The sequence below is a fragment of the Ranitomeya imitator genome, chromosome 2, assembly GCF_032444005.1.
Source record: "Ranitomeya imitator isolate aRanImi1 chromosome 2, aRanImi1.pri, whole genome shotgun sequence".
Lineage (NCBI taxonomy): Eukaryota > Metazoa > Chordata > Amphibia > Anura > Dendrobatidae > Ranitomeya > Ranitomeya imitator.
In genome coordinates, this window is record NC_091283.1 from 256499339 (window position 1) to 256511446 (window position 12108).

A 12108-nucleotide genomic window follows, 5' to 3' on the forward strand; every position below is an offset into this window, starting at 1 on the left:
CAACCTCTTGTGCGGCACGGTATCAAACGCTTTGGAAAAATCGAGATATACCACGTCCAATGACTCACCGTGGTCCAGCCTATAGCTTACCTCTTCATAAAAACTGATTAGATTGGTTTGACAGGAGCGATTTCTCATAAACCCATGCTGATATGGAGTTAAACAGTTATTCTCATTGAGATAATCCAGAATAACATCCCTCAGAAACCCTTCAAATATTTTACCAACAATAGAGGTTAGACTTACTGGCCTATAATTTCCAGGTTCACTTTTAGAGCCCTTTTTGAATATTGGCACCACATTTGCTATGCGCCAATCCTGCGGAACAGACCCTGTCGCTATAGAGTCCCTAAAAATAAGAAATAATGGTTTATCTATTACATTACTTCGTTCTCTTAGTACTCGTGGGTGTATACCATCCGGACCCGGAGATTTATCTATTTTAATCTTATTTAGCCGGTTTCGCACCTCTTCTTGGGTTAGATTGGTGACCCTTAATATAGGGTTTTCATTGTTTCTTGGGATTTCACCTAGCATTTCATTTTCCACCGTGAATACCGTGGAGAAGAAGGTGTTTAATATGTTAGCTTTTTCCTCGTCATCTACAACCATTCTTTCCTCACTATTTTTTAAGGGGCCTACATTTTCAGTTTTTATTCTTTTACTATTGATATAGTTGAAGAACAGTTTGGGATTAGTTTTACTCTCCTTAGCAATGTGCTTCTCTGTTTCCTTTTTGGCAGCTTTAATTAGTTTTTTAGATAAAGTATTTTTCTCCCTATAGTTTTTTAGAGCTTCAATGGTGCCATCCTGCTTTAGTAGTGCAAATGCTTTCTTTTTACTGTTAATTGCCTGTCTTACTTCTTTGTTTAGCCACATTGGGTTTTTCCTATTTCTAGTCCTTTTATTCCCACAAGGTAGAAACCTTGTGGGATGGACCTTAACAGGGTCCATCTCGATAGTAGAAGGGGAAAAAATGAACCCCAAAAATGAAACCTTCTGAACACCAAAGAGACACTTTGATCCCTTTACAAACAAAGAATTAGCACGCAGGACCTGAAACACCTTTCTGACCTACTTCACATGAGACTCCCAATCATCCGAGAAGATCAAAATGTCATCTAAGTACACAATCAGGAATTTATCCAGGTACTCTCGGAAGATGTCATGCATAAAGGACTGAAACACTGATGGAGCACTGGCAAGTCCGAATGGCATTACTAGATACTCAAAATGGCCCTCGGGCGTATTAAATGCAGTTTTCCACTCATCGCCTCGCTTAATACGCACAAGATTATACGCACCACGAAGATCTATCTTGGTGAACCAACTAGCCCCCTTAATCCGAGCAAACAAATCAGAAAACAATGGCAAGGGGTACTGAAATTTAACCGTGATCTTATTCAGAAGGCGGTAATCTATACAAGGTCTCAGTGAACCATCCTTCTTGGCTACAAAAAAGAACCCTGCTCCCAATGGCGACGATGACGGGCGAATATGCCCCTTCTCCAAAGACTCCTTCACATAACTCCGCATAGCGGCGTGCTCAGGCACAGATAATTTAAACAGTCGACCTTTTGGGAATTTACTACCAGGAATCAAATCGATAGCACAATCACAATCCCTATGCGGAGGTAGGGTATCGAACTTGGGCTCATCAAATAGATCCCGGTAATCAGACAAAAACTCAGGAACCTCAGAAGGGGTGGATGACGAAATAGTCAGAAATGGGACATCACCATGTACCCCCTGACAACCCCAGCTGGACACAGACATGGATTTCCAATCTAATACTGGATTATGGACTTGTAGCCATGGCAACCCCAACACGACCACATCATGCAGATTATGCAACACCAGAAAGCGAATAACCTCCTGATGTGCAGGAGCCATGCACATGGTCAGCTGGGTCCAGTACTGAGGCTTATTCTTGGCCAAAGGCGTAGCATCAATTCCTCTCAATGGAATAGGACACTGCAAGGGCTCCAAGACAAACCCAGAACGCCTAGCATACTCCAAGTCCATCAAATTCAAAGCAGCGCCTGAGTCCACAAATGCCATGACAGAATACGATGACAAAGAGCAGATCAAGGTAACGGACAGAAGAAATTTTGACTGTACCGTATCAATGGTGGCAGACCTAGCGAACCGCTTAGTACGCTTAGGACAATCAGAGATAGCATGAGTGGAATCACCACAGTAGAAACACAGCCCATTCAGACGTCTGTGTTCTTGCCGTTCAACTCTGGTCAAAGTCCTATCGCACTGCATAGGCTCAGGTCTAAGCTCAGGTAATACCGCCAAATGGTGCACAGATTTACGCTCGCGCAAGCGTCGACCGATCTGAATGGCCAAAGACATAGACTCATTCAGACCAGCAGGCATAGGAAATCCCACCATGACATCCTTAAGGGCTTCAGAGAGACCTTTTCTGAAAATAGCTGCGAGCGCACCTTCATTCCACTGAGTGAGTACGGACCACTTTCTAAATTTCTGACAGTATACCTCTATTTCATCCTGACCCTGACACAGAGCCAGCAAATTCTTCTCTGCCTGATCCACAGAATTAGGCTCATCGTACAGCAATCCAAGCGCCAGGAAAAACGCATCGATATTACTTAATGCAGGATCTCCTGATGCAAGAGAAAATGCCCAGTCCTGAGGGTCGCCACGCAAAAAAGAAATAACGATCCTAACTTGTTGACCTGGGTCACCAGAGGAACGAGGTTTCAAAGCCAGAAATAGTTTGCAATTATTTTTGAAACTCAGAAATTTGGTTCTATCTCCAAAAAACAAATCAGGAATAGGAATTCTCGGTTCTAACATAGAATTCTGAACCACAAAGTCTTGAATACTTTGTACTCTTGCCGTGAGCTGATCCACACATGATGACAGACCTTTAATGTCCATTGCTACACCTGTGTCCTGAACCACCCAAATGTCTAGGGGAAAAAAAAGGCAAAACACAGTGCAAAGAAAAAAAAATGGTCTCAGAACTTCTTTTTTCCCTCTATTGAGAATTATTAGTACTTTTGGCTTCCAGTACTGTTATGGCTGGTAATTCAGTACCACAATGGACATAGAGGTCAGTGCACATACAGTGACCTGGCAATAACCCAAAAAATAAGAACGAGCTCTGAGACGTGGGAACTCTGTTGACCGCAATCCCTAATTCTCTCCAACACAACTAGAGGCAGCCGTGGATTGCGCCTAACGCTGCCTATGCAACTCGGCATGGCCTGAGAAACTAGCTAGCCTGAAGATAGAAAATAAGCCTACCTTGCCTCAGAGAAATACCCCAAAGGAAAAGGCAGCCCCCACATATAATGACTGTGAGTTAAGATGAATAGACAAACGTAGAGATGAAATAGATTTAGCAAAGTGAGGCCCAACTTCCTGAACAGAGCGAGGATAGAAAAGGTAACTTTGCGGTCAACACAAAACCCTACAAAATCCACGCAAAGGGGGCAAAAAGACCCTCCGTACCGAACTAACGGCACGGAGGTACACCCTCTGCGTCCCAGAGCTTCCAGCAAGCAGAAAAAACAAATAGACAAGCTGGAATGGAAAAAACAGCAAACAAATAGCAAAGAGGAACTTAGCTATGCAGAGCAGCAGGCCACAGGAACGATCCAGGAGGAAACTGGTCCAACACTAGAACATTGACTGGAAGCCAGGATCCAAGCACCAGGTGGAGTTAAATAGGGTACCACCTAACGACTTCACCATATCACCTGAGGAAGGAAACTCAGAAGCCGCAGTACCACTTTTCTCCACCAACGGAAGCTCACAGAGAGAATCAGCCGAAGTACCACTTGTGACCACAAGAGGGAGCTCTGCCACAGAATTCACAACAATTTACATCGTGGGATGTGACAGATCATCGGAAGGTATGAGATATTGTTGTTTTTTTATTTTTCCTTTGTTACAGAGCGAGGGTCTTCAGGTGGATTACCAGGATAATAAAATATTCCAACAACCTGTGTTTTTATTTCATTTAAAGGCTTTGTAATAATGTGTTTGTGTTTTTTAACCATTTCATACAATTGGATTAATAATGGATAGGTGTCATAATTGACGCCTCTCCATTATTAACCTGGCTTAATGTCACCTTACAATAGCAAGGTGGCATTAACCCTTCATTACCCCATATCCCACCGCTACACGGGAATGGGAAGAGAGTCGCCAAGTGCCAGAATAGGCGCATCTTCCAGATGTGCCTTTTCTGGGGTGGCTGGGGGCAGGTGTTTTTAGCAAGGGGGGGGGGGGGGGGCAATAACCATGGACCCTCTCCAGGCTATTAATATCTGTCCTCAGTCACTGGATTTACTACTCTGGCGGAGAAAATTGCGCGGGAGCCCACGCCAATTTTTTCCGCCATTTAACCCTATAATAGCTAGAGCGGCCAAATTTTGCACATACACACTACTAACATTAGTAGTGTGGAATATGCAAAAAAAAGGGGATATGAGATGGTTTACTGTATGTAACCATGTCTCATATCATGTCGGGTTTAGGAAGGAGATAGCAAAAGCCGACAATTGAATTACCGGCTTTAAAGCTATCTCGCGCTGGATGAAATATTAATATATATATATATATATATGTCTCACTGACCTATATATATATATATATATATATATATATGTCAGTCATAACAACATATATACTGTATATATATATTGTTGATGAAATATTAATATATATATATATATATGTGTCTCACTGACCTATATATATATATATATATATATATATATATATGTCAGTCATAACAACATATATACTGTATATATATATATATATATATATATATATATATATATATATATATATATATATATATATACAGTATATATGTTGTTATGATTTTTTGAGCACATGGATCCATTGTATGTCTGTATGTCGGTTTTGCAAGCCTGCGAGAAAATCTCGCAGTACGGATGCCATACGGATTACATATGGAGGATGCCATGCGCAAAATACGCTGACACACCCTGCCTACGGAGGAGCTGCGGACCACTATTTTGGGGACTTTTCTGCGTATTAAGGCCGTAAATTACGGACCGTATTGTCTTACGCCGAGTGTGACGCCGGCCTAAGGGTGGCATGGAAGCCGCCACCTGTGAGGTCACTGGAGATTACAGTTTGCGGTTATCACAGACCCTCTGAGCTGTCAACTGTCACTTGAGGTGAACTCAAGGAGCACAGTGACCGGCAATACGCATAGCCTGGCGGAAACAGTGTAGTAGGTTGGATTGCCGGACTGCCCCCTGCGTGACACAGGGCACTACAGTACGGAAGTCCGACAGTGAACCGTGGAATCATTACAGTGCATCAGATGGTGAATCACTGGTGGACTGCGTTGCCCACTAGAATTTGTTATATACAGCAATCTAAACCTAAGTGGGCAGAAGGACCTGGTGTTTTAGCTTACTAAGTCTGGTATTAAACCACTTCAAGGGACCTGGTCCTTTATCCCACTTGGATTTAGCTTTCTCACAGTGAGCAGGCTAAATCTAAGTTGGCAGAAGGACCTGGTCCATTTGGCCAATAGTTATAGAATTGACCCCTTCACAACGCATGATGTAGTTACGTCATATATCATAGAAATATAAGAAAAAAAATATTGCTTTTGCTCAATTAAAAAAATACACAAATTTGGAATTGACGTGTTCAGAAAGGTCTGACCAATCAAAATGTAAACGGCATAATGAGAAAAAAACTCAAAACGCCATAATGACTTTTTTTTGGTCGCCGCAACATTGCAATAAAATGAAATAAGAGGTGATCAAAACATGGTATCCGCGCCAAATTGGCATCAATAAGAAAGTCCCGCCAAAATAAAAAAAAATCCCAACGGTGATGTGGATGGAAAAATAAATAAGTTATGGGCAGGAAAAAAAATATAAAAAAAATGAAAATCGCCCGAGGGTTAAAACACTCCGAGGTGCATGCATGGAAAAAATCTGTGGTTGTGTGATCTACAAAAATGATCACCAGGAAATAAAACGGGACGCAGATGAGATTGGCGCAGAATATTGTACACACTGGGATTAAGGGGAAAATTCTTGCGTATAGTCGTCACATATAAATAAATGTGTGATCAGATGTCAGATCTAGTCTGCGGCTCAATATTACTGCAAAATCACATGACAGGATTCATCTATATCTATATACAGTAAGGATCCTTCTATCTACTGGGATTCAGCATTCTTATATAGAGCAGGCGGAATCCAAGTCACTAAAGGCCCCGGTCCGTCTGCAACCGGGAAATAGCGACTGTGTGACGATGCTGAAGTTGGTTTCTTATTCGTTCAGTTTCTTTTTCGGGCTGAAGTTGGTTTCTTATTCAGCAGTTTCTTATTCGGCTATTTTTTATTTTCTGTTTTTTTTCAGGTTTTGGTATAAAAATAAACCATTCTCAGTATATAATAATATGCGGTCATGTGTCCTTTTGTGAATACACTTAAAAACAGATACAAAATTTAGAAGGCTGGCACAAAAATGGGCATCAAAGTGGGCACTGAGGTATGGTATTGAAGGGGTTAAATGCCTTTGTGCCACTGATTTAACACCTGATTTACATATTTACTGATGCCCCACATGAAATGCATGTCACTCCAGCCTGGCACAAATGGGTTCTGGGCATCAAAACTGGCATCAAAGTGGGCAGAGAACCAATTTTCACACATGCGAATAAGTAACAGCTATTTTTAAGGGGTTAAATGCCTTTGTGCCACTGATCTAACACCTGATTTACATACCTACTGATGCCCCACATGAAATCCATGTCACTCCAGCCTGGCACAAATGGGTTCTGGGCATCAGAACTGGCATCAAAGGGGGCAAATTGCACATTTTCACAGATTTGAATAAGTAACAGCTATTTTTAAGGGGTTAAATAGCTTTGTGCCACTGATCTAACACCTGATTTACATACCTACTGATGCCCCACATGAAATGCATGTCACTCCAGCCTGGCACAAATGGGTTCTGGGCATCAGAACTGGCATCAAAGTGGGCAAATCACCCATTTTCACAGATTTGAATAAGTAACAGCTATTTTTAAGGGGTTAAATGCCTTTGTGCCACTGATATAACACCTGATTTACATACCTACTGATGCCCCACATGAAATCCATGTCACTCCAGCCTGGCACAAATGGGTTCTGGGCATCAAAACTGGCATCAAAGTACTCAAATCACCCATTTTCATAGATTTGAATAAGTAACAGCTATTTTTGAGGGGTTAAATGCCTTTGTGCCACTGATCTAACACCTGATTTACATACCTACTGATGCCCCACATGAAATCCATGTCACTGCAGCCTGGCACAAATGGGTTCTGGGCATCAAAACTGGCATCAAAGGGGGCAAATCGCCCATTTTCACAGATTTGAATAAGTAACAGCTATTTTTAAGGGGTTAAATAGCTTTGTGCCACTGATCTAACACCTGATTTACATACCTACTGATGCCCCACATGAAATGCATGTCACTCCAGCCTGGCACAAATGGGTTCTGGGCATCAGAACTGGCATCAAAGTGGGCAAATCACCCATTTTCACAGATTTGAATAAGTAACAGCTATTTTTAAGGGGTTAAATGCCTTTGTGCCACTAATCTAACACCTGATTTACATACCTACTGATGCCCCACATGAAATCCATGTCACTCCAGCCTGGCACAAATGGGTTCTGGGCATCAAAACTGGCATCAAAGTACTCAAATCACCCATTTTCATAGATTTGAATAAGTAACAGCTATTTTTGAGGGGTTAAATGCCTTTGTGCCACTGATATAACACCTGATTTACATACCTACTGATGCCCCACATGAAATCCATGTCACTGCAGCCTGGCACAAATGGGTTCTGGGCATCAAAACTGGCATCAAAGGGGGCAAATCGCCCATTTTCACAGATTTGAATAAGTAACAGCTATTTTTAAGGGGTTAAATAGCTTTGTGCCACTGATCTAACACCTGATTTACATACCTACTGATGCCCCACATGAACTCCATGTCACTCCAGCCTGGCATCATTAGGTATGTTAATCAGGTGTTAGATTAGTGGCACAAAGGCATTTAACCCCTTAAAAATAGCTGTTACTTATTCAAATCTGTGAAAATGGGCGATTTGCCCCCTTTGATGCCAGTTTTGATGCCCAGAACCCATTTGTGCCAGGCTGCAGTGACATGGATTTCATGTGGGGCATCAGTAGGTATGTAAATCAGGTGTTAGATCAGTGGCACAAAGGCATTTAACCCCTCAAAAATAGCTGTTACTTATTCAAATCTATGAAAATGGGTGATTTGAGTACTTTGATGCCAGTTTTGATGCCCAGAACCCATTTGTGCCAGGCTGGAGTGACATGGATTTCATGTGGGGCATCAGTAGGTATGTAAATCAGGTGTTAGATTAGTGGCACAAAGGCATTTAACCCCTTAAAAATTGCTGTTACTTATTCAAATCTGTGAAAATGTGCAATTTGCCCCCTTTGATGCCAGTTCTGATGCCCAGAACCCATTTGTGCCAGGCTGGAGTGACATGGATTTCATGTGGGGCATCAGTAGGTATGTAAATCAGGTGTTATATCAGTGGCACAAAGGCATTTAACCCCTTAAAAATAGCTGTTACTTATTCAAATCTGTGAAAATGGGTGATTTGCCCACTTTGATGCCAGTTCTGATGCCCAGAACCCATTTGTGCCAGGCTGGAGTGACATGGATTTCATGTGGGGCATCAGTAGGTATGTAAATCAGGTGTTAGATTAGTGGCACAAAGGCATTTAACCCCTTAAAAATAGCTGTTACTTATTCAAATCTGTGAAAATGTGCAATTTGCCCCCTTTGATGCCAGTTCTGATGCCCAGAACCCATTTGTGCCAGGCTGGAGTGACATGGATTTCATGTGGGGCATCAGTAGGTATGTAAATCAGGTGTTATATCAGTGGCACAAAGGCATTTAACCCCTTAAAAATAGCTGTTACTTATTCAAATCTGTGAAAATGGGTGATTTGCCCACTTTGATGCCAGTTCTGATGCCCAGAACCCATTTGTGCCAGGCTGGAGTGACATGGATTTCATGTGGGGCATCAGTAGGTATGTAAATCAGGTGTTAGATTAGTGGCACAAAGGCATTTAACCCCTTAAAAATTGCTGTTACTTATTCAAATCTGTGAAAATGTGCAATTTGCCCCCTTTGATGCCAGTTCTGATGCCCAGAACCCATTTGTGCCAGGCTGGAGTGACATGGATTTCATGTGGGGCATCAGTAGGTATGTAAATCAGGTGTTATATCAGTGGCACAAAGGCATTTAACCCCTTAAAAATAGCTGTTACTTATTCAAATCTGTGAAAATGGGTGATTTGCCCACTTTGATGCCAGTTCTGATGCCCAGAACCCATTTGTGCCAGGCTGGAGTGACATGGATTTCATGTGGGGCATCAGTAGGTATGTAAATCAGGTGTTAGATTAGTGGCACAAAGGCATTTAACCCCTTAAAAATAGCTGTTACTTATTCAAATCTGTGAAAATGTGCAATTTGCCCCCTTTGATGCCAGTTCTGATGCCCAGAACCCATTTGTGCCAGGCTGGAGTGACATGGATTTCATGTGGGGCATCAGTAGGTATGTAAATCAGGTGTTATATCAGTGGCACAAAGGCATTTAACCCCTTAAAAATAGCTGTTACTTATTCAAATCTGTGAAAATGGGTGATTTGCCCACTTTGATGCCAGTTCTGATGCCCAGAACCCATTTGTGCCAGGCTGGAGTGACATGGATTTCATGTGGGGCATCAGTAGGTATGTAAATCAGGTGTTAGATCAGTGGCACAAAGGCATTTAACCCCTTAAAAATTGCTGTTACTTATTCAAATCTATGAAAATGGGTGATTTGAGTACTTTGATGCCAGTTTTCATGCCCAAACCCCATTTGTGCCAGGCTGGATTGACATGCATTTAATGAGGGGCATCAGTAGGTATGTAAATCAGGTGTTAAATCAGTGGCACAAAGGCATTTAACCCCTTAAAAATAGCTGTTACTTATTCGCATGTGTGAAAATTGGTTCTCTGCCCACTTTGATGCCAGTTTTGATGCCCAGAACCCATTTGTGCCAGGCTGGAGTGACATGCATTTCATGTGGGGCATCAGTAAATATGTAAATCAGGTGTTAAATCAGTGGCACAAAGGCATTTAACCCCTTCAATACCATACCTCAGTGCCCACTTTGATGCCCATTTTTGTGCCAGCCTTCTAAATTTTGTATCTGTTTTTAAGTGTATTCACAAAAGGACACATGACCGCATATTATTATATACTCAGAATGGTTTATTTTTATACCAAAACCTGAAAAAAACAGAAAATAAAAAATAGCCGAATAAGAAACTGCTGAATAAGAAACCAACTTCAGCATCGTGACTGTGTGAGGAAGCGGAATCCCAGTGCACAGAAGGACCAGGGCTACAGCCACAACCATCTCATCCCTGAGGCTCCTGATCATGTGACCCCCTGACTCCTCCCCCCTGTGACCTCATCACAGGTCCTGTGCGCACAGAGCAGCCATATATGTGGAGTGCGGCTCTGCAGGTGGAGGTATGTGGAGATTCCCCATTACTGAGCGCGGGGACATTAACCCCTTCTGCACGGAGACTCTTTATAAGAATCATAACGTTGTTGTTCTGTTTCCTGTAATAGATACATACGAGCCAACTATGGAGGACAGGAAGTGAGGGAGCGGATTGTTCTCCTAGTACAGGGCCCCTTTCTTCGCCCCACACAGTGTAATGCCCCCATTATGCCCTGTAAGCAGGTTCTGCCCCACACCCAGCTGCCTCGGGCACTTTACCATGAGCTGGTACCTCAGATTCTTCCCCGCACCCCTTTCCTTTGTTGGCGCCAAATCTGTTCTATACCCCCACCACACAGTATAATGTTCTCATAGTAACACCATACCCCCACACACAGCATAATATTTTCACAACAGTGGCTTCCCACAGACACAGGACAATGTTTCCACAAGACTGGCATCCCCCTCACACACAGTGTCCCCCCACAGTACTGCCATCCCCCCACTTTCTAATGTCCGCACAGTACTGCCCCCTACATGCACAATATGGCACCATCCACCTCACTGACTACCTCCGACCACCAACAATTAATAACTACTCACTTAGCCTCATTCTTGGTGCAGATACTAATGAACCCAGGATCTATGAGATATTTACCATACGATAGTTGGATAGGCAGGAATGTATCATCCATAAAGGTCGCCCACTCGGTTGCTATGATGCCTATGAATTGACAGGGCTCGGTGGGGTGTGGTATTGGTCACCCTCTCCTTCCCATCATCACAATGTCAGCGATATCCACATTCCTATGACGGTGATACCGCTGAATAGATTAGTGAATCAGGGAGTGGAAAGCTCCTGATCCACCATTCAGCCTTCACTTCTGAGTCTGAGACTCCGTGCACTGCAGGCACAATGACGTCACTACATCACACCTGTAGTACGGAGCCTCAGTACTCACACCACACAGACCAGAGTAGTGTGTGTTTTTTTTCAAATATCAGGAATTGTGGGGGCATCATATTAAGGGAAGAGCTGTTGGGACTCTCATACTGAATGTGTGGCTGGTAGGGGCCATTATACTGGGGTTGTGGTGGACTGTAAATGCCTCCATACTGAGTGGGGTTTTATTTTGTGTAGCAGGTTGTGGTGGCCATAATTAGAGATGAGCGAATATGTTCGAAAAATGATCGCCAAACATAAATTCAGCAGGAATATGGTACATTCGGATTCATGATCGGTAACAGGAGCATTATTCTTAAGATCGGAAAATGTCGATAACATTCGGTAAAAGATATAATAGAAGCCGGCAATACATGTGCCACGTTTAGTAAAATCACAGCCACCAATGTGGGAGACTGGGGTTCAAATCCTGGCTCTGCCCTGTTGGACATAATATACCAGTAGTGGTCCATAACACTATGGTGCCTACCTCAATAAACATGAGAGTGTCACGAGCAAAGAGAGTCATGCCGGCTCAGACATCACCTGGATTAACAAGGTCCGCGTCAGAGGTCGAGGAACCAGGACAATC

At 42.8% G+C, this 12108-nt stretch overlaps 1 protein-coding gene across 2 annotated transcripts in view; it reads left to right on the top strand.

Annotated features, from left to right (window-relative positions):
* The first annotated feature begins 10537 nt into the window (after positions 1-10537).
* The window catches only part of LOC138662975 (zinc finger protein 84-like), a 28602-nt gene continuing 27031 nt past the window's right edge, over positions 10538-12108 (top strand). Inside the window, exon 1 of one of the 2 annotated variants that reach the window (XM_069748999.1) lies at positions 10538-10599. In XM_069748999.1, the coding sequence (XP_069605100.1) occupies positions 10573-10599 (27 nt within the window). In that variant the 5' untranslated portion in view covers positions 10538-10572. The remainder of the gene's footprint in view (positions 10600-12108) is intronic. The other variant, XM_069748998.1, reaches the window with a different exon arrangement.